General features: G+C 38.3%; 1 protein-coding gene across 1 annotated transcript; it reads right to left on the bottom strand.

Annotated features, from left to right (window-relative positions):
- Window positions 1-1,383: 1,383 nt before the first annotated feature.
- On the bottom strand, window positions 1,384-20,963 carry jam2b (junctional adhesion molecule 2b). Its single transcript, XM_028436690.1, has 10 exons — window positions 20,804-20,963; window positions 15,284-15,349; window positions 14,176-14,286; window positions 12,517-12,666; window positions 10,666-10,847; window positions 10,455-10,563; window positions 10,264-10,371; window positions 6,785-6,803; window positions 1,803-1,854; window positions 1,384-1,649 (listed from the first exon to the last, which is right to left on the bottom strand). The coding sequence occupies exons 1-10, from the start codon at window positions 20,853-20,855 to the stop codon at window positions 1,611-1,613; spliced, it is 888 nt and encodes a 295-aa protein (XP_028292491.1). The 5' UTR covers window positions 20,856-20,963; the 3' UTR covers window positions 1,384-1,610.
- Window positions 20,964-23,296: the final 2,333 nt, after the last annotated feature.

The raw sequence follows: 23,296 nt of genomic DNA on the forward strand, positions 1-23,296 counted from the left end.
CTCTTCCTCCCCGACGTGCAGAGAGTCACTGCTTGCCCTGTTTTTTTTATGGTTTTAGCTCACCATTACCACATTATCCATGTTTTCCACACATGCTCTGGTCGAGTGTGCGCTGCTGTGAACGTCAACTCTGTATGTAGCGCCATTTTCTGTCTCGTTAACTCCTTTCCTCTCTTCCTCTGAGCTCTGCTGAGCATGGATGATCTCTCATCCAAAGGTGCGCTGTTACCTCCTAAATGTCACCTATTATTTTGCTATCTGGCTCACAGGCTGGGGGTATTTTGTACCCCCCCCCCTCCCGACACACAGTGATGACCCGTTTAGCCCTGTTAGTTGATGGTTTTATCTTATGATCACAACATTATCAATTATCCACTCAGGTCCACACATGTTCTGTGTTAGTATGTGGTACTGTGAGCTGCTGGATACGTCACAATATCACTCTGTAGCGCCATAATCTCCCTTTTTCCTGCTTCTTCCTGCTTTGCTGGGTAGCATCAGTGGCTAATCTCTCATCTAAAAGTGTACTGCTGCCATCTTCAAGGCACAGTTGATCACTACAACACCCCACAGCTTAGATATTAATGAGGGACCTCCGCCAGGGTGTTTTCTAGTAATCCCCGTGAAAAAACGCAAATGACAAGTTAGCTCGTCAATGGCACTGAGTGAGTTAAAAGGACTGCGACCAACACTACACCTGCCTGCGTACTCCATTTCTCTCTGCATTTGGGTCCACACTTACACCCCAACGTGACAGTTTTGTTCATTTTTATCCTATTTTTTTGTGTGTCTTTAGAGTATTTTCTGTGTTTTTCCCATCTTATACTGTATTTTCATGCAATTTGTTGTATTATTTTAATGTATTCTTGCTTTTGTTTTGTGTAATTCTCTGTCATTTTGCCGCATAAAATTAGACCTAGGGCCGCATGTGGCCCCCAGGCTGCCAGTTGCCCATGTCTGGTTTAAACTGACTTAGGAGTAAAAATGACTTTAGACATCTTGAGGTTCTTTCATCACTGAATGTATTTACAGTTTGACTTAAACCAGTAACAGTAACCAGAAAAAGCCTCAACCCATCCAAAACTACTCATTTATTTCCTCTTTTTGAACTATTAATGAAAATAAACTGAACATTTGAGTATAAAAGTTACATAATTGAAAGACACCATTCAGTGTGTGAAGACACCTGTTAACATGATCTGAATACCAGCAGAAATACACACAGATATGGGGAAATATAGAAAAATAACATTGTACATGGAGCATTAAATATTTCTATAAATGACATAAGTAACAATTGCTCAAGAAAAACAATGAAAAGGTCTATTTACAACAGTGTTTGCCAAATGCAATGGTTATCAAAGTGGAGGCAAAGGTTGACATGTTTGTTTAAATGTTGCAAAGTTCAAGAAACACAGTGAATTTTTTTTTCACCTATTTGGTGGCATTACAAGTGTAAATTTGACTGAGGTAAATCTGTCAATTAAATAATGTAATGTAATATTTAACGAAGTTTGACTCTCAAAAACTTAACATGCTTCATTGCAACAGGAAAATAAAACATTTTGAGCTGTTCATCAAGAAATATCACCCATCTTGTTCTTCCACCATCAGATCATGAAGGATCGAGTTTGTTTGTAGTGCTTGATCTGTAAAGAGCAAGGAGACAAAGAATGAATCATTTCCTTTAATTAGCCAGGAACAAGCCTTATCAGCAACTTGTTAACAGCATGTTATGAACAATCTAAATTTGTGCGAGCAAAACTAAACCGAGACCAACAACAAGTCCTTTGATCACTCACGTTGCGTGTGGGCGGAGGAGGAGGAGGAGGAGGAGGGTTGTAGGGCCGAGTGCTGAAAGATAAACAGCAACAGTTAAAGCAGCTTAAGCACATATCTTACGTTTTAGAAAATGCAACTGTATGTCATCCAATAGTTGTTCTCATAAATCCTCTGATAGGGATTTACTCACAAACATATGTCAAAGGTAGAAACTGCTGCTCGAGAGTTTAATATTGACTCCACTGGGTTGTCAAATGGTCATATCAATTGAACTTAAAGAGTAAAAACATTTTAACCAAAGTATTTCAATTTGGCTTATATTTTTGTAAAATGTCAGTGACTGCCCTCTATGGGTTGAAACCTGGCTATCACAATTGAATTTTTTTTATTGGCCGAGATCGAGACGTTATGGAACCATCGTGCGTCAAAGGTTGTGTCCCAATACCCACACTCCGCCCTACGGACTTCCACGAATCCACAAAGGGCGCACGAGGTTTAAGTGCACTTTGAATGTAAAGTGTGTAAGGCAACAAGTGCTGAAATGGTAGAATTGGGACAGTTAGCGGTTACGTCATCCACTAGAGTTGGGACGAGGTTGAAACATTTTTTTTTTAGCTTTCCTTGTAAAAACAATACAAGAAATGCATTAAAATAACTTACTCATATATTGTGTGGAAGCATTTCGGTGGCCTGTGAAAAGCTGGTCATTTTTGCCCTCAACTGTATAAAATTAAATCTCATTTTGTCTGTGCCTGTGAAAGATTAGAAATTAAGTTAGCCATTTCATGTATTGTTTCATATTTTCACGATTACAAGGATTATGGTTAAAAGTACAGAACATAACTACATGTACCAAAACCCTTGCAATACAAAATGTATTTTAACATAATATATATTACAGAAATGAAATAAGTGATACCTTACTTACACTTACACAATTTTTTTGCCATTTTTGCTGCTAACGGTGTTTAGTGTGGGAGTTTGTCCGCCAATAATTTTTTTTTTTTTTAAACTGGAACGTCCCACGACAAAATGGCTGATGGGTAATTCCCTTCATCGAAGTCTGCTTGCATGCTCGCTTTGCAGGTGTGCATGAAGGGCGCATAGTGGGCGTAGCTAAAGCACACTCCATACTATTGGGACACCCTATGCACTCGCAACCAAGGGGCGCAAGTGTGGTTATTACGACGTACCCTAACTGTCACTGTTGGCCCCGCCCTTCCTATAAAAGCTGGTAGGAGTGACCTAAACTTCCTGCCTTCAGTTAGCATTGATTGACAGCTCCATGCAAAACTGTATTCAGCTGCAGTAGTATTTGTGACTCTGTGCTTCTTTAAGAGCTGATTTTGTTCTAATCAGAGGGTCAATCAAGTTATGTGTGTATGTACAGACACATCATGTACGTATCCCCGTCTGTCTCTGCATGTGCATGAACGTGCATGTGCTTCTTGTCGCTGTGTGCCTCTTTCTGGTTAATGTGTGTGTGCAGCGGCACCACCTGCCAGAATCCCGTACGCACTGTGCTTACAATTTTCATCTGTGTTTCTGTACGCTGTTACCATCCTCTGCTGTAAAGCCTAGCCAATCTAAATTTTTTTGTTGAGTAAAAATATACTTTGAGTTATGGAATTGATTAGAACTACCATGGCAACCACCCCGAAGAGAGCGATTTATTTCACCCTGATGGCTGAAATAAGCTGCCGTTTGGGGAATATGAGCATGTTCTAAAGGTGCATTCACACAGATCGCCACTCCAGCTACTATAGTTGCTTAGATCACCCGTGATTAGTCATGTTTTTGATCGCTTCATTACTCTGTGCAGAAAGCCGGCATACCTGGTTTCTCAGAAGGCTTGGAGCATACTAGCATGATATGGCACCAAATCCAATCTGCCAAAAGGGAAGGAAGAGACCTGCATGTCTTATTCTTGTACCTTGCCAACACTTTCAGATCGGTCTCTTCCACATCCCAGATACCATCACAAACCTGGTGAAAAACTTCTTCCAAGATCTGCAATTCTGTATCCAAACAACAGAATACACACCAGCATGGCAATGGTGGCCTATAGTGGTTAAAGACAGCAGGCTTGGGATTGGAGAGTCGCAGGTTTGAATCTCACCCGGGCCTTCACAGTGGGATGTTGAACAAGTCCCTTAACCCACAACTGCTCCCCAGGCTGCCAGCTGCTCCGAAAGGGGTGGGTCAAATGCAGAGAACAAATGTTGTGTATGTGTAAACATATATGATGATAAGTGAAAGCCCAGATTCTTCTTTTTATTTTTGGCGGTGGGAACAATGGTTGGGTGTACCATCTCCCCTCTAGCCTTCACTATGGCAATGAAAGTGATTATTAAAGTTTCCAAGTGGGTTGTGGGAGGAGAACGTCTGCAATCTGGACATTGTCTGCCTCCTATTCGTGCCTAAATGGATGACATGACCACATTGACCTCCCCGTCAAGCCAACATTGCATGAGCAAGGATGAAGTTTAAGCCCAGTAAATCCAGGAGCATATAAATCGTGAAAAGGGAATTGGTGGTTCCACATTAGGATACACCCATCCTTTTGGTGTCAGAACTGCTAACACTGAGGCACATCCTCAGTAGCTGCAAAACTAGTTTGTTTCAAGGCTGCTATACTTGGAGACACAACCAGGTCCTACAATAACTGGTGATCACCCTGGAAGGAAGGAGAACTACCAACAATGCCCTCCCTCCTCCAATGTCTAGGCATACAACACCACCACATGTGTAAAAGCAGGACAACTCCCAGCAAAACCACCTGCAAGAGTGGAAACAACCCTCCAAGACACTGCCCGGGACAAGAGAATGCAAGTTGACTTAGACCAGAGACTCACCTTTCCGCCTGAGATCATTACAACTAACCACAGGCCGGACCTGGTTTTGTGGTCAACCTCTCAGAAGTTGCTTTTCATCGTGGAACTAACTATACCATGGGAAGCTGCAGTTGTTGAAGCATATGAGTGTAAGGGACTGAAGTACTCTGACATAGCAATTGAGGCAGAACAACATGGCTGGCGTGCCCAGGTGCTTCCGGTTGAGGTTGGGTATGGAGGATTTGTTGCCACGTCCACAACCAAGCTTCTCAAGGGAATGGGAATGCGAGGACAAACCTTCCGACAAGCTGTCAAATCATTGTCAGATGCTGCTGAATGCAGCTGGCTATGGATGAAGAAAAAGGACCCCAGCTGGGCTGCAGAGGGGGGCACACCTGGGAGGCCAGGTGTTGCTGTTGAAACACCAATGAAGAAGGGAGCCCACCTGAAGACCCCTGTGAAGCTTTTACCCTGTACCCCATCTCTACACCAAGTACTGATTATCTAAGGGATTGTACTGTCGAGTGTGCAAAACTTCATTGCTCCACTGACGTGACGATTGGGGAATAATACAAATAAAATGTGTCTGTGGAGCCGGGGCAGCAGCAGAGGACTGCTGCATAGAGAGGGTTGATCACTTATTCTACAGCCATACGTTGAAATGCTCAACTTACGGAGTTTCTAAAGGATGAGTTCACTCAAAATTTAATTAGAATTCATTATATATTCAAGGAGTATTTCACTTTCAAACAATTGAATATTTGATAAACGCTGTCATGCATTGTTTACACCTATTTTGTCCTTGATTAAATTACGTTTGTATGTTTTGTAAACCAACCTTGGTTTTGAATTGGCCCAATTGTGAAAATGAATGATTATGTTGTAGAACAATCTGAACATTGCAATAACTTTATGGATATACTTTTGGTTATTATAAGTGTACTTAATTTGAATTAATGATTGTTAATATGAGAAATGTATTTCTGATGTAATGTTAGATTACACGACTCCTAATTTATGTTTTGACCTTCTTTAGGTCAGGTTTTTTTAGGGCTTTAAATAAACTTTTAGATCACCAGCCAGCATGGCTAGTCAGCAAAAATAAACTACATTATGAGTGCCTCAGAATAGATTTAAGCATTCATGTTTCTTTAAATTGTTTTTATTTTAGTTGATTGCAGAAATACATTAAAATGGTAAAAATCTAAACATTAAATTTAAAAAGTGAACCTTTTATAAAGTATATTCTCATAACTTAATAAACAAACTTAACTCAGATGAAAATTGAATCCTTGGAACACTGTTGGAAGTTAGAAAGAATAGAAGTAATCACTAATCAGTACAAAGAATAACATGTACTGTAAAAAATGCTTTACTAGCATGCATGCTTAATGTCAATAAATCCCACTCCCCACAAACTGTATGGTGCACATTTTAGAGGTGAACATAGGGTCAAATACCAGTTCCTCACAACTCGACATCCAATTTCTTCTTATTTTCAGATGCGTGTGTCCGCAGCAGCCTTCCCTTTTTGCAGTTCAGGTTTGTCAACACCCGATAAATATCTCCACATGTTTGTTTGTTTTTCCCTAACTAATTTTACAACTTAATTTCAGATCAAATTGTTTGTAAGTATGTAAGTAAGTAATATTTATTTATATAGCACCTTTTACAGACAGGAGTCACAAAGTGCTTCACAATACATACAGTGCATACAATACAATACAAATTACAGTTACAGTCACAAAAATATGATTGTTTTGCCCCGTGAGAATTTTTTGCTTGGGGCCCCATCATACCCTAAGATCGCCATTGGGTTTAGTGACATTTTAAACTTGATAAGTTTGGCGCATTGTATTGTGGGATTTAGAGTCCCTTAGAAGAACGCAAAGACAGGGCAGAATCTGAAAAATGTCTTTAAAAAGTGTTTTTACTACATTCTTACTGTCTTAACCAAACAAGAAACATAGTGATTCGCCATTGTTTGGTCAATTTGTGAACACTCCAGAAGTGTCATTTTGGGGTCGCACTGGCATCAGTAGTGAATGAGAACAACTTTTGGATGACATACAGACGTACAGTTTGAAAATGTGACTTATGTGGTAAAGCAGCTTTAAACTAAGGTAACACAACATTTAATGTAACAAAACAAAAACAACATCACTCACCTTTTAGTTTTGTTAGACTCTGTTTAAAAAAAAAAAAAAGGATTTAAGGTCAGAGAGTGACTGTTATACACTGATCAACTGAAACATTAAAGGAGACATATCATGCTTTTAAATCCTTCCTTTTTACATATAAATCATACAGTTGTGGTCTATATAAAGCGGAACTGCAATGCTTGGGTCTGAATTCCTCATTATTATAGCTCCACAGGCCCCTTTTCTACCCCTTTTCTGATGTGCTTCTGAGAGCAACTCGTTTTGATGCGGTCTCTTTAAATGCAAATGAGACACTTCATACCCCGCCCCCTCTCCAGGTTGCAGAGGTGACTCTCGGCTCAACTCCACCCTGTTTGGCCATTTTTGTAGTTTGATAGAAGATATACGATTATGTAGCGGTGCAGAAACTTTTTATTCACACGTTATTTACAAAATGTCAACAACAGAAGACTTGTCCATCCAGCCTTACATGTTCGAGCCAGAGTCGGACCCAGCGGAGTGAGATGAAAATGAAGATGAACTTGCAGAACCCTAACAAGTGAGCTAACACAAGCACCGAGCTAACGCTAGCGCCAAGCTAACGTCACGAAATACATTTTAATACAGTCTTTACGGAGATAAAAATGGCAAAATGAAATGACTAATGAAAACTTTAGACTTAAATTAAATCACGTAGGCCATATCATCAAGGATCTAAAACGAGCACACAGCGCTAACATATGAAGACGGTGCAACTGCTAATGCTAACAAAACAATGACAGGGACGTCTTATCATCACACTTTTTAGCGTTATTTACAGCTTACTGAAGTGCTCTGTTCATCGTCTCCAAAGATAGAAGGAATTGAACCCTCAATCAGACAAAGTCTTTCTGCAAATCCTTCTTTATACTGGTGGAGGTTGCAGAAGCAGTCATCCTTGAAGTGCTTCACGCACACAAAAATGACCTTACCCACAGATGTGGGTACATTTCTGTGAAAAATAAAACTCAACCAGGCACAAGGTTCTGATGCTGGGAGACGGTGTAATGAAGCGTGTGGGTTACTACATCCAACAACCAAACATTTTGACTTATCCTCTCGTAACTTCTGCATCCTGGAGCTTGGACTACAAAATAAAAGCGATTGCTCGAAGTGTTGGACCTGGAGTTGATGTCCTAATTTGGTAGTTCCGCTGCTAATACTGTGACGTTATTGTTCAAAAAACGTAATAGAGATTCGAAAAATCGAAACAGATTGAAAAATATGACCAAAACAGAATATAAAGATATCAACGGAGCACCTGAAGAGACTAATTTGAACTTTTCTGTACTTCTAAACACTCTAAATATACAACAAAATGCATTTAAGGGCTAAAAAAGTGGATTTAGCATGATATGTCCCCTTTAAGACCACGGGTAAAAAAAAAGAACATTAAATAATGATATAAATCTTCGGCAATCAATTATTTATAAATTGATTATAACAACAATATGAATGTATACATTTAGGTCATAAAACAAGTCAGAACTAAGTCAAGGTTGGCATGAAGAAAAGTTTTTTTAGGTTTGCAAAGTTGGTATTAATCAACTTTTATTAATGTATAATGTAGATTAATTTATTCATAGTTTTACTCTAATCATGTTCTAACTGTTATTGCACCTGTTGGTGGATATATAGGCAGTGAGTGACGTACATGAGGTAAAAAACTAAAGCTGCTGCAGACAAAAACATTTATCAGACAAAGACAGTGTGGGCCTCATAGATCAATAGAAATATTGTCTTTATGACATTTTTGTGTTTGGTGCATTGCATTGTGGGATGTTGAGTCCCTTAAACAGATGCATGTAAGTGTTTTTCCTTCATTCTTACTGTGGTTTCTTGTGTTTCTTTACCAGACAATTGTAGTTTATTCCCGGTATTTCCGTGATAGCACTTTAATTTGTGAGACGTTCAATTTCAGTCAGATGCAGATCTTTTAAAATAAACATCTGCCATTATTTTGCCTTTTATGCCCTTAAAGCTGCAGAATGTAATTTTTTATCAGTTGGTCAAAAATCCATAATCATCTTTGAACATATTGTAATCAAAGTGTTCTGAGTGGACAGTGAATCTCATCTCCTTCTCCTGGCCCTGTAAAATTACATTTAGAAATCCAGGAGTGTGACGCTCCTAGAATCTGGACTTCAGCCAATCAGAGATCTTTCTTCAAACGTGTGTGCTCCGTGAGCTGTTTTCGGCGTTACTACTGGCTGCTCTCCTGAAGTCAGACGCGTTCAGGTACCCTCAGTAGTAAAAGTGAAATGACGGACGTCCAAGCAGACGTCTCCATAACAGCGTTAGACAGAACAACAAATCAAGAGGAAAAAAGCAGACTGAGGTGGAGAAGCAACAGTTTAAAGCCACAAATACTGAGGAGAAACTGACTGCTTTCGCTTTGTGTCCTTACGGACCTCCGTGACTGCGCAGGTCTGCATCACACACACGGGATAATTTTTTAATTTGAAAAGCCTTTACACAGGCCATTTTTATTAATTCACTTAGTTGATAGTTTAATTTAGTTGCTGTACTGTCACTAGGGTATTCAATTACAAAAGCCCCCAACTGTAACTGTAAAACTGAAACTTGCTGAAATAACACTACAAACAAGTTGGCAGCAGTCTGAAAAACTAAGAGCTGCAGCCCAGGTAGCTGTGAAACAAAATAAAACAAACTCAAACCCTGGAGCAGTCATGTGACAAATCAATCAACAGTTCTTGTTGAGAAAGATTAAGTTAATTTTGTTCTGCGTTTGTGCGACTTGCGGCGATGACGCACTGGTGATGACCAAGATGACGGCAGCGCGGACTCTAGCCAAGACTATTTAATAAGAGCCTTAAAAGACATGGATGTAATAATAAATCTAAACTAAAACCATAGCCAGACACACGCACACACACACACATACACACACACAGACTGCAGTCGCTACAGTCACGTTCTGAACGCACCTTTTACAATCCCCGCGGAAACAAACAGAGCAAGCTGCGGAAACAAACTAGTGCGAGCATTTGGGAATCAAAAAAAAGAATCGTAATGCGAACATCTTCGTAATGGTTCTGGAACTGGACGTTAGGAACCAGTTCCTATTTGGAACTGGTTCTCGGAGCCCAACCCTACTTGTCACTAGACTATATTGAGAAAAAAGTCGCCAACAGCGTTCACAAAAGCCACCGGTAAGGGAGGTTGAGTTTCGGTTTTGGTTTCAAAATGGAGCGGAGAGAGGATTCTGTAAACTGCAGCTTTAAAAACACCAGAACTGTGTTTTTGGTGGCAAACAAAAAAGCTTACGGTAAGAATTAAGTTATAACACTTCTATGCATCCGTCGACAAGACTCCACATCCCACAATGCAATGTGCAATATGTTTACAGTGTACATCATCTCCAGCAGCTTTAAATAAATAGACAGACTTGGGTCAAGTTGACTCAATGTCATAAAAACAAACACTGTGGTGTCAGTCAGACTCACGTTGGCAGCAGCCTCGCTGGCGACACACACATACACAGATGCAGCAGAAAAGCAGCATGGCCACAAAACCTGCAGCAGCTGCTATTAGTATGGTCATATTCAATGGATCTACAAGGAGACACACACATGTTTTTTTAGTAAAAAAAAAAAATCATGATATTTACAGTTTTATATCTGTCAAAAAAACTTACAATCAACAACTTTCAGCTGGTGTGCAACACAGCTCTTGGGCGCCCCCACACTGTTGGAGGACTCACAACGATACATTCCTGCATCCAACTTGGACACGCTTCTAAACTTCTGCTCAAAATGAGTTAAATAGATTTTAAAAAAAGAAGGTCTAATACGTGTGAATTGTATTTCTGTATGAACTCATGTCTTTGATTGTTGGTGGTTGCTCACCAGCATGCCCTTGTTGGTGTCGATGCTGTAGGGAGATTCTCCAGTGGCTGTCAGAGCCTTGTTGTCTTTAAACCAGCGGTAAGAGGCAGGAGGGACGCTGAGTTTATCTTTACAGAGGAGCTCCAAGGCCGAGCCCACGAACACAGAGCTCGGCACGTCACAGGACGGAATGTGAGGAGGAACTGAGAAAGAAAACCAAAGGAAAAACAGATGGCAAAGAGTTTTTTTTTTATTTATTTTTTTTTTAATGTAATTTAAGAGCAAACAAGTTATTTGTATTAAAACTGCTCGTTCAGCCTTAGTAGTGATGAAAAATGTTTAAAATCAGAAATAGAAATCTGAAAACTGGGGGATTACAGTTTTTTGCCAACATTTCTACTACATTTCTACTTTTAGACTTGTAGAAATTTCTACATTAACTTGTCCTGATGAGGTCAATGCCTGACAGGTTCAAAGTGTTCCAAAGTATAAAAGATTAAAGTTAAAGCTGCATTTGTTTGATTACATAAAGGATGATATACTGTTTTATTTCCAACAAATGCAATAATACAAAAAACAATATTACAATAAACAAAAATTAAATAGTTTAAAAGATAATTATGGTTTTATTTCATTTTTTTTAATTCAGTGAAGGAATACATCCTTTTGTTTCATCCCATTTTAATTACTGTAATGCTATGTGTGATTGTCTAAACCACGCCTCTCTCTCTCATACTAACAGTCAGTCCAAAGTATTACAAAAACAACACATTTACAAACACACCATTAGATGCCAAATATCTAAGGTCAAATTGCAACATTTGCTCTGATTTACAGTTGTTGCTTTTCAAAGTGAAAGCATGATGTTGTGTAAGAACTCTAAGGAAGAACTTTTCACCTTCGTTCTGAAGCAACTACTTAAAATGTCCTTTTTTTTATTAGTCCAAATAAACTTATATAAATGAAATTACACCTCCAAAAAGATCTATCGCAACATATTCAGTATGTAACAATGTAAATCTGGCTGTAATGAGCAGAATGCGTTAGGGCAGTGGTTCCCAAACTTTCCACAGTCCCGTACCCCTTCATACCTTTAACCTGAAGCCATGTACCCCCTACTTCTGCACACTTAATAAACATAGTGTCATATATAATGTAGAACTACAGTGAAATTTGTCCCTGAATTTGATCTATCCTGTTGATAAATAATAATAATAATAATAACTAGAATAATAATGATAATAATAATAACTAGAATATTTGCATTTCCTGAAGAAAATGCAAGTCGTCCTGCCTTAGCTTGACATTAGCATTAGCCTAGCGTTAGGATTAGCTATCTGTAAATATAGCATTAATCTTAGCCTAGCAATAGCATTAGCCTAGCATTATTATTGACCTAGCATTAGATTTAACCTAGCTTTACCATTAGCCTAGCAAAAGCATTGACCTAGCATTAGCATTGACTTAGCATTATCTTTAACCTAGCAATAGCATTTCGTTAGCAGTAGCTTTAACCTAGCATTAGCCTTGCAATAGCATTAGCATTAACCTAGCATTAGCATTAGCTACACTATTTATATTCTAACTTCCAATGTTGTCACAGTGTTTTTCATTTTCATTCACGTACCCCCATTACAAGTTGCGTACCCCTGGGGGTACCCGTGCCCCACTTTGGGAACCTAGGCATTAGGGTAACCCTATCCCAGTTCAATGTTATTGGAAAATTTGTGAAACAAATTTTAAAACTAATTTGTTTGTTACATTAAAAATAAATATTGTTTGTGAATGTACTAGCCAGCACAACAAAACAGAAAAAGAATGATTCATTGATTCCTATGTGACACACAGGTTAAAATTCTTGGAACAGCATACCAAGCACGTTGAGGGTTACGGTGGCCTCTCCGAGGTTGACGTGGTCTTCACTGGCGGTGACCTCACAGCGATAATCCCCAGAGTCTGTCAGAGTGACTGAGTGAATCGTCAGGGTCGCACCGTCCATCTTGGCTCGCTCTGCATATGATCCTGAAGAGAAAGTTATTTAAAAAAGAGAACAGGGGAGGAGAAGTACTGAGGGAATAATAAATGAAGGAACGTAGTTTTGTGTCATACATATTGGAGAGTTACCTGAAATTAGGATGCATGTTCTACAATTATGATTTTGATTTAAAAAAATCCACATAACTTTGGTTTTTGATAGAAACACCTTAAATATTCAGAGGGTTAATTCCTATTCAATTAGAAACTGAAAATTTTTGCTTTAAACCAAATTTCAGTCCTAGAGTGAGTGAGTTCTCTGAAGATGCTCAAGTTTCCTCCTAGACATGTTTAATGATATTAGGAGTTGCTCAACTGACCTTTCTGTGCTAGTCCAGCAGTTTCCTGACATTGTGAGACATATATTTGCAATTTGCAGTTCCCTTAAAGCCACAGGGTTTAAGGAATGGGCACCGAGAACCGGTTCCAAATAGGAACTGGTTCCTAACGTCCGGTTCCAGAACCATTACGAAGATGTTCGCATTACGATTCTTTTTTTTGATTCCCAAATGCTCGCACTAGTTTGTTTCCGCAGCTTGCTCTGTTTGTTTCCACCGGGTTTGTAAAAGGTGCGTTCAGAACGCGACTGTAGCAACTGCAGTCTGTGTGCGTGCGTGCGTGCGTGCGTGCGTGTGTGTAGAAGCGGTGACAGAAGAGAGAGAGAGGTCTGATCACTTCTTTTCCTTCTTGTCCCACCGTACGTTTACAGCACATAGACACATAGACAGCTCCGCTTTTACGGTTTAAATTATCAGCTTAGAGAGTTACTAAAGGATGGTTCACTCAGAATGTAGGCTTATTCACGAAGTTAACCGCTTTAATTTTGTGCCAATAAATTGAGGAAGTGTAGTACAGCCCTCCACTGCAGTCGTCTCACTGTAGCGGGAGGGAGCAGGAAGGGGCTGATGCCTCGACTCCACAGACAGTGAAGGATGGGAAAGTTGTCACTAGAAGTTGCTTAAAAAGTTCAAATTTTTCAACTTTGAGCAACGAGGTCGCGCTTGATTTAGTCGCTCAAATTACTCAAGTACTCAAATTACAAATTACTCAAGTAATTTGAGGGGGGATAAATTGAGGTCATGTCATTTACAGTGATTGGAACGTAATCTAATCGCTTCAGTCGCTTCAGTTGCGTTCGGTGTGAACGCACCTTCAGGCGTTTTGCGCAAGCGACAGATTCCTACTTACATAAAACTAACTCTACTTTTCTTTAATGGTGAGTCGATGATCTCTCTTCAACCAACAGGTCAACTACTGTCTGCATACACAATCAACAGACAAGGGAGGCTGGCCCGACTGTCTATTTTTGCAACAGTGCTGGGCACTTGTGGCCAGTAGGGGCGCTTGACGGGAAAGTTACAGGTCTAGCGCCCCTAGTGGTAAAAAGTTACACAGTGTTGCTTTAAGTTTAAAGAGTGGGTTCAAATATAGTTTTTTTCTTATCCTGTGTAAAGTGTTGCTTTGTCGTGATCCTGGATTTCAAATCTATTCACTCACCTGTAAATTTGCCATTGAAATAGACGAAAGTCACACCCTTTCCTTTCTTTTTCCACTCAATTCGAGGATTTTGATCTTTCTCTGTTCTAAACTCACACGACAGCACGGCATCTAAAGGGGCAGAAAACACAAGTATTTAAAATCCTGTCAGTTCCTCTATTTTCACATCACCACAAAGATTTTCTGTCCATCAATCAGAAATAATAAACTGTTATTGGTCTAGAACCACAGTTTCTCAGGCTTGTACGTGAAAAAAAAAAACAGCAGAGCATCACCATGGCCCTCAGTCAGCCAAATGTTTTCACATTCTTTAATGAAAGTGTCTATTTATACGGTTGCCGTACGGACAACCCCCCAGTGCTATTGGTACGGTTACCGAAGTACACAGATTAGGGTTAGGTTTAGGGTTGGGTTAGAGTTAGGTTATAACCAAATATCACAACAATTTTTAGGGTTAGGGTTAGGTTTAGGTTTTAGTCTTAGTCACGCGAGTTAAACTGACCAATGACTGACATATCACGTGACCTATACTGGCCAAATAGGGGCAACCGTACGGAAAGCCACTGCCTTCTTTAATTAATTAATTTTTTTAAATAATGAAAAGCTCAAATGCAGTGTGTTATGAGTGCTCATAGAGTTTTATTTACAGATATTTTATACAGACACACAGGCATAGGACTGATCTGACATTGTTTATTATTTTGTATTTCAGGGCATTATATTACATATTGTGGTTGGATTGTAGTGCTACTTTAAAATTCACTAAATGAACTAACTTTAGAATGTATTAATGCATTAACCTATATTCAAACAGTTAAAACTGATTGAGTTGAAAAAATGGTTTGTTGTTTTTTTAATGGTTGGTCTGACCAACATATCAGCACAGAGAGAATACTAAAGCTAAAATAACAAACAGCATCACAACCAAGAACAGAAAAGTCAAAGTATGTATCTCATATACATTCCATTCAGTAAAAGAGATTACATTGAATTTTGACACAGTCTTCTCTATTGTTCTCTGTTGAATTAATCAGCCAATAGCGATAGCTCATTTATTCAAGTTTTTGTTATAAAAATGGCCTAAATTTACAATAAAAATGAGTCTTACCTGTGTGTTCATGAACCTCCACTCTTGGCCTACTGGTGCTTACACTTACTGATAGACAGATTGGAGCTGCAAGAGGACAAATATCAATTTATTGTCAGTATCATATTCTTAAAATCACACTTTATTTGTACAGACGTTTTCATACAAATCACAGCATCGTATAATAAAAAATGTAGTTCTCCAAAAACACACAGACTCTGCTCTCACCCTCCAAGACCTAAAATTATTATGACAGAAATAATTAAACACGTTCACAATTATTTACCAAACAAAACAAATAAACACTTCAATGTTGCATTTGTGCTTCTTAAAACCTGAGGACTCTTATTTTTTCTAATTCCACACAGTTGATTTTCTCTCTGCACCTTTTAGGATTTAAACTGATATTAAGGAAGCAGCCTTACACACACAAACACACACATGCTCTGTGTGTGTTTGTGTGTGTATCTTATGTATCCTGGTGGTGCCAGGAGCGGTGGCGTGCAGGAATGCAGCTGATGGATGACAGACTGCCTCTTCCTGACCTGATAACCTCCTGCAGCTCACACATACATAAATATGTAAGCATGGAAATCAGTGAACAGACGTCTTCAGAGTCGCCTCCGAAATAACAGAAAATAGGGCTGGGCGATTTTGCCTCAAAAAAAATCTCAGATTTTTTACAGAAAAATTTGAGTTTCTATTTGATTTACGATTTTTTTTTCAATGCACTTAAAAATGATTGCAGACATCAGATATATTGTCAAAAGTGCTACTTTATTGCTGTGATTGTCCTCAAGAGTTAAAATGCAATAAAATAATCCCAAAATAAAAAGTAAATGAGGCTCTGTTATTCAACAATTTCAAGCTTTAACTCATGTTTAAGCAAAAGCGCAACAGCAACTTCACAGTAGCTTCAATTTTCTGATCAAGAAATCAAATAACAACATATTATATAACATTACAATTAAATAAATAATAAACTCAACATCTCAGCATAGTGCGAATAAAATATTAAACATGCCTGTGGCACACATATAGCCTACTCAAAGGGTAAATAAATGTAAACACCATGGTTTAGAAAAGTTTGAACTACATTAGCATTGGTTGAAACTGAAGTCACATGCCTGCATGTCTATTATGCATCTCAGCTCAACAGTTACTCTCATTCCCAAAGGTGTTTCTCAACAACAGAACACTTCATACACGTCTCTCAAAAGAAGCTCATTCAACCACAACACTAACACATAGTCTCACTTTGGAAACACACAGTGTCAACTCTGAGCACACTGAACTACAAAATACTAACAACAAAGAGCATTACATATAATACAGCTTATCTTTCAAGTTTGAATGATTTTTGTGAGGAAAATCTGTATTTTATTACAAAATAAGATATTTGCACTTTGATGGTTCTAAATTATATGCTGTAATATATTCCAACAAGACTGAATCAGGTGTGCAGCAATTTACATTTGTCAAGAGCAGTGACGTGTCGTCAGGGTAGGCAAGGTAGGCAGTGCCTACCCAAGGGTGAATTGATATTTTGATTATTTGTTTTAATTATATATATATATATATATTATTTTTAATTATAATATAATTATAAATTATTTATTTCAGGTCCCCAAGATGACAACCATTTCCGTGCAAAGGCAGCGTAGAGAGCTGCCGTTGCACGTAACTGCGCTATGCTAAATGCTATACGTAAGTTCACAGTACATTAGTGAATAGATACCACGTGACCGCTGCTGCTACGTTCTCTAGCTAGTGGGCGGGATAACACTACAGGCAGGATGACAGCGCTAGAGATGATAGAGAAACTTTTTTTTGAGGAAAAACAACAGCTTTTAAAAGATGGAGACCAACACCTGAGCTACCAGAGCTTCAACAAAGGTAAGATCAGAAAATGTTTCGTATTTTATACAGTGAATTGTACAAAAGGAAGGATTGCCTTTGTTGTTTTTGTCATTTTCTCCATGTATCTGTGTTTCCAACACAAACAACAGATGTGCTGTCGTGTCATGAGATATATCTTGTTGGGAGAGTATGGAGGTTATATTAATAATTGTTTATCTGTCTTTAATGGTGTTTATGATGTTGATTTTGTTAGATGGCTAAATGCTTGTTCATGTGGATCTTGTTGGGTTTTTTCTTTCTTATTATGAATTTTATATTTTGATAAGCGCATTGAGATGACTTTGTTGGAAATTGCTTTATACAAATAAAATTAATTTGAATTAAATTAACACTTGACAGCAGAAACATATGAAATTGTCATTGGTGGTCTTGATTTGCAACGTGCCTACCCAGCCCTAGTGGTCACGGCACGTCACTGGTCAAGAGCACTTGTGCTATTGTACTTCGGTACTTCAGGACCTTACAAAAAAATATAAAGATTATTGTAAACAAAAATATAATGGTCTCAGAATTCCTATGTATCTTAAATATACAATAGAGTAATATAAAACACAAAATACTATAATCATATATTTCTCAAACTTTCAGCTGATGTAAGAACATAGATTACTTTATTTCATAAAATCTGGCTAAATACAGTAAATGTGGGATGCATGTCTTAACTGTTGTTTTGCTGGAAATTGATCATAATTGATTCAACTTTTGAACGCTGTAAGTTTGTCTGCACCTTAAACCAGCCTCTCCAACAGAGAGTCCATGATTTAACACATCATCAGAGACCACAGCTCATGGTTTTCCTCTCCTGGCCACTCTTCTGTCTCTACCAACCTCACCTGCTGCTCTTTGATTCATACTTGCAAAAGAAAAAGAATCAGAATCAGAATCCACTCCTTTGTTTCTAATGAGGCCAAACACAGATCACCTGAATCGGTTTTCAGCGGACAACTACACTCAGCTGAGTTTGGAATTGCATTATTTTATTATTGTTATTATTTTTTTGTCAATATCATTTTCAATTGATTTCACTGTGGCTGCAGCAGACATTACCCATGTTTTTTCCCTCATTGTTGAAACACATGGATTGTATTTTTAACTGTTTTAAACAAAGTGTGTTAGCATTTGAAAAATGTGCTGTAAAAGTTTAGTGTTTTGCAGGTGATGAACTAGTGACTGAGAAAAGAGTTGATGAATTTTGCTGACTGGACACGGAATGCATTTTGTGTGAAAGCAATGAAAAGTGATTCACAGTTTAGTCCACAAACTGCTGTTCTGCAGGTTGTATGAAGAGTTTTGAACATGTGACTTCAGTTTAGACCAATGCTTGTTAGCAATTGAAAAAAAAAACTGTAAAAGCTGCAGATAGAGGATAAATACATTAGCACAATACAATCACCTCCTTATGGACACAAAGACACACTTCATGATGGTAACCTTACTCTTCACAGCTGGCACTGAGCACACACCAGCCACGCACACACACACAAATACATCTGTGTGTGTGTGTGCGTGCGTGCATGTGTGCGTGCGTGTGCGTGTGTGTGCGTGTGTGTTCTGTTTTCATTTGACTCAAAAATGCTCTACTTTTAAATCTATAATCATTAATCAAAGCATTAATCAAACTGTACTCCTCACTTTAACCTGACAGCTTCTTGATTCTTGTATATACCTCTGCTATATTATTATAATTTTTTCCTACTATAATGTGTGCAATTGTATTTAATCATTGTTTAATTAAAAGTCTTAATTATGTATGTTTTATTTTTATTTTTTTTTCTTCTTTCCATTTGTAATATTTCTCAAGCCTCTGTAACAAAGTAATTTCCCCCTGGGATCAATAAAGTATTTTTGATTCTGATTAATACTTCTGGTGTTTCAGAACATTTTAGCATAAGTGTAACTGTGCTGATGTTGTTATAAATCTAAAATGTTGAACGATCTTTGATTTTCCATGGGTTTGTATGCCATGTTGAATTAACACCAAAATGTAATAGGGCAGGTGTTTTATATTATTTATTGTTAAATAAATATTGATTATACAAACAAATAATAACAATAATTGAAATAGTAGTTATTTTTTATTTACACATATTTATAAAAAATAACTTATTTCCTTCCTATCACTTTGTCTAAATAAAAGATTTTAATCTTTTCATTCAAGCCAGGATTTTTGGCCCTCGAGGGTAAATAAATGACTGATTAAAACACAAACGTCAAAGCTGCAGTTCCAAAACATAAAGCGTGTTGTTTTCCCAAAGTAACATCAAATGCAATTTATCTTTCCAGATAGTGAGGGCTCTTTTTCATGTCCCTCCAACTCTCAGCAGGGTCAGAGAGCAGCTATCTGCTCCCTGAAACGGTGAGGGATCTCAGACTGCTCAGTGATGTTTCTCATCAGCTCATGGATCTCGGGTTCAAACGGCATCAGAGTGGCTTTAGTGTAAACATGGACATAGACACTCCCTGCTCTATCTCCAGCCCATCCACCCCCCACCCATCACACACACACACACACACACACACACCCTCAACCTGACTCTGAGTGGGAGAAATCACACAGCCTCACAACCATAAACAGGTATCATCATGCTTTCCAATGCACACATGCTAAAAATTATGAAAATGTATCAGGCGTCAGTGATATTGCATGGACTATAATCAAACTTCATTTGTAAAATAAAAACCACATGACATCATCTTTAATTTAACTTTTATTTAAGTGTGAGGAAAGATTAAAAACACAGTTCTTATTTACAACTGAGAGGCCACAAAAGACCCCAATTAAAACACAGATTTAGAATTTAAAGTGCCTCCCATTGTCTGTTTTCTTTTTAGCTCACTTCAGGTGGAATTCACTTCACTTGATGTCATTTTGATGTGATACTATTTTATTTTATTTTTTTTTATTTATTTATTTTTCTCCTGTTGCAATGATCATTTTTGTTTTCCTGTGTCTGTTTTTGGATTTGACTAATGCCACTTGGTGAGATTTATCATTACATTTTGTTATTAATTTATAATGTATAAGGGTTTTTTTCCATCTAAATATTCTAATGCCATTTTGATTGTATCGAGTTTGTAGTTACTGTATATATTAATGTAGTTTTTTGTTTTGTTTTATTCAAATACCCCCAATGCATGTCCAGTGTTTGGTTTGAGTACATTTCATTTAAATACTCACTTAATGAATTACATATTATTAAATGCTTTATGTTCTTAACACATTTGTTTATAAATATTATGATATTTCCTGTTGTGTTTGTAATCTTCTTTTTTTTACAGTAAAAACTGCTTCTGTTTTTAATACCTAATTTTTCCCCCCATTTAAACTGTGAACATTGTATACATCATTCGTTGTTATAGCTGTTACTGACTGCATTTTTTACAAGTTTTTATGGGAGAAAAATCATTGAAGAGAAATTCTGCATTGTGAATGAAAAACATGTATCTTATGTATCAGTTACACTATAATTTTTAGTCTTGGTTTTGATATAAACTCGAAGTTAAAGGATTCAAACCAAACTGCTGTGAAAGCAATACCTAAACACAGAAAATAAAGGATGCTTTTTTAACTGATGGAATGTGTGAAGTTCTTATAAAAGTTGTCATTTGAGTCAAACTCACTGTGCAGAAAGGTGATGAGCAGAGACAGGATGAGCATCTTCAGGCTCCTCATGGCAACCCTGTGGTCCCTGCTGTGGTCCCTGCTGCTATGTGGTCCCTGCTGTGGTCCCTGCTGCTATGTGGTCCCTGCCCTGGTCCCTGTGTGTGTGTGTGTGTGTGTCTGGGACCTGGAGGGAGAGATTCCCTCAGTCCTGCTCTAAACTCTGCACCTCCTCTTCCAGCTTTCCCTGCAGTACGCGCACACGCAGCTCAGAACAACTGACGAAGCGTGCACGCACAGGGAGAGCATGGACCAGGCACAGGAAACACGAGCCTGATGTATTATCTCAGGAGGATGTCTGTGGGTTGACCCAGGGCCGGCTTTAGGTCATTCGGTGCATAGGCAAGAGTGGACTTTAATGCCTACAGGTATCGTAAAATGTCCTGAAGGAACAACAACAACAACAACAACAACAACAATGGTTCAAATCCAAAAGCAATGCAAAACAGTGCAATCAAAAAGTAAAATAAAATGTAAAGTTTCAGCGCAAGGAAATTTCTACACACCTGTTTGGTTTTACTAGTCAGTAACAAAAATCTTAAAACCAAAAAACACAATGTGCAAACAACACAATAAAATTATATAGAATAGAACAAGAATTAAAATAAAATAAAGACAAATTTGGCACCTTTCCAGCAGATAGCGCCCTAGGTGGCCACCTGTGTTGCCTGTCGGGAAGGCCGGCCCTGGGTTGACCTGCAGCTCTAACAGGACCTGCTCATATTTTCAGTTTTAGTTACTGTCAAAATGTTGCTTTGATGATCATTAGGCATGTTGTTTATATTGTTAAGGCAATTATTTTTATTTTGTATTGATTATTAGCATTGGTAACTTTGAAACATTTAGAACGTATACTACGAATCTAGATTAGATTCTTCTCCGTGAGCTGGCTTCATCTAACCAAGCAATCACCTACAGTATGATCACAACACGCTAACTGAAGCTAAGTGATTACAGCCTCACTACGTGCGCGTGCGGGTGGAGATTGCAGCGTCTGACCAATCAATGGAGAGAACTGTCAGACTGAGCGTCTTTACAATGAATGAAGGAACAGCTTATGATCTTAAACAAATATAATGTATATAAACCCACGATGACAGTGATGAGCCACACTGTTAGTTCAGCGCACAGCAGGAGGCGGAGCTTTTATACTCAGATCTGATCCACTTCATAACTTGGTACCGACCAGGTTGCTGAAGTTTAAAATGATGAATAATTAAAGTCCATAATTCAGACCAAAGACAACTCTGTTGTTACAGAAAAGGCAGGAATGAGAGAACTCAGGCAGGAAGCTGCTGACATTGTGAATATATAATATATTATATTAATCCATTGGATGCAGTTAAACAAAAATAAATGTATTTATTAATTAAGGGCTTCAGCCGTCCGTGCACACAGGCTTCATCAGCTGTCTGTAAATCAGTCCATCAGATATAAATCTATATCTTTCCTAAAGGATGTCATCTGTAAATGAAAGGATTGCATTTATAATAATAATCTTCTTGATAAACTCAGCTGTCAGATTTGCACCAACCAGGATCATCTAACAATGAGCAGGTCGTTTTCTAAGAGATCTGAATGATCAGGAGGTGGGCTTTAGGACTCGCTAACATCCAAGCCAGAGCAAAACCTGCTGCCGACCAGGTTAGCCATTCAGCATTAATTGCCATAGTGATTAAGCTCTAGTGAGCTTAGTAGTCCCTGATTAAATCCCGGAAGTCAGCGTGAAAAGAGGTCATCTAGATTCGTAGCTTACCCCCTAAAAGCCAAAAATTCTCATCCATGCCTGTAGGTGGTACTGAGTAGCACAACAAAGCTGGATTTGGTTAGTAGGCCAATTGTCCTAAAGGTGGCGCTACAACAAGCCTCAAAAGTTTAAAATTTGAAATTTCACAACAAATGAATCGTATGTGCTACAGATTTGCAACTTTCAGCAAAATGTAGCCCCGATACTGAAGAAACTTTTGTACACTCAAATTGCGAATTATGAAGTCCATTACCAACACAGAAGACTCTCACACAGACCTTTGATTTAATAATATTAAGCCTACAGTGCCTCAAAATATTTGATTGTAAGCAGTTTTGTAAACATACTCTTGCAAATTATTGCTAAATATCTATCTATATAAGCAAGGAAGTTCTGCATGCATGCGTGCGTGTGCGTGTGCGTGTGTGTGTGTTTATGGAGCGAATTTCTCCCCGACGCGGTGTCTGTTCGACCTGAAACTTTTGTAACAGCTTCCACATAGCCCGAATGTGTGCATCCATTTTTTGTACTTATTTGGTGTTGCAAAACGTTTAGTTTTTATGGTACATCCGGGTCAGTTTTTTTTTTCTCTCAAGTCTCACGCATTGGGCTTGAGACACACGCATTTCAGCAACCTGTGACGGAGTATGTGCATGTCCTAACCAGGAGGACAGGTAGCAAGTCACACACACACACACACACGCAC

Source organism: Gouania willdenowi, chromosome 21 (assembly GCF_900634775.1).
Source record: "Gouania willdenowi chromosome 21, fGouWil2.1, whole genome shotgun sequence".
Classification (NCBI taxonomy): domain Eukaryota; kingdom Metazoa; phylum Chordata; class Actinopteri; order Blenniiformes; family Gobiesocidae; genus Gouania; species Gouania willdenowi.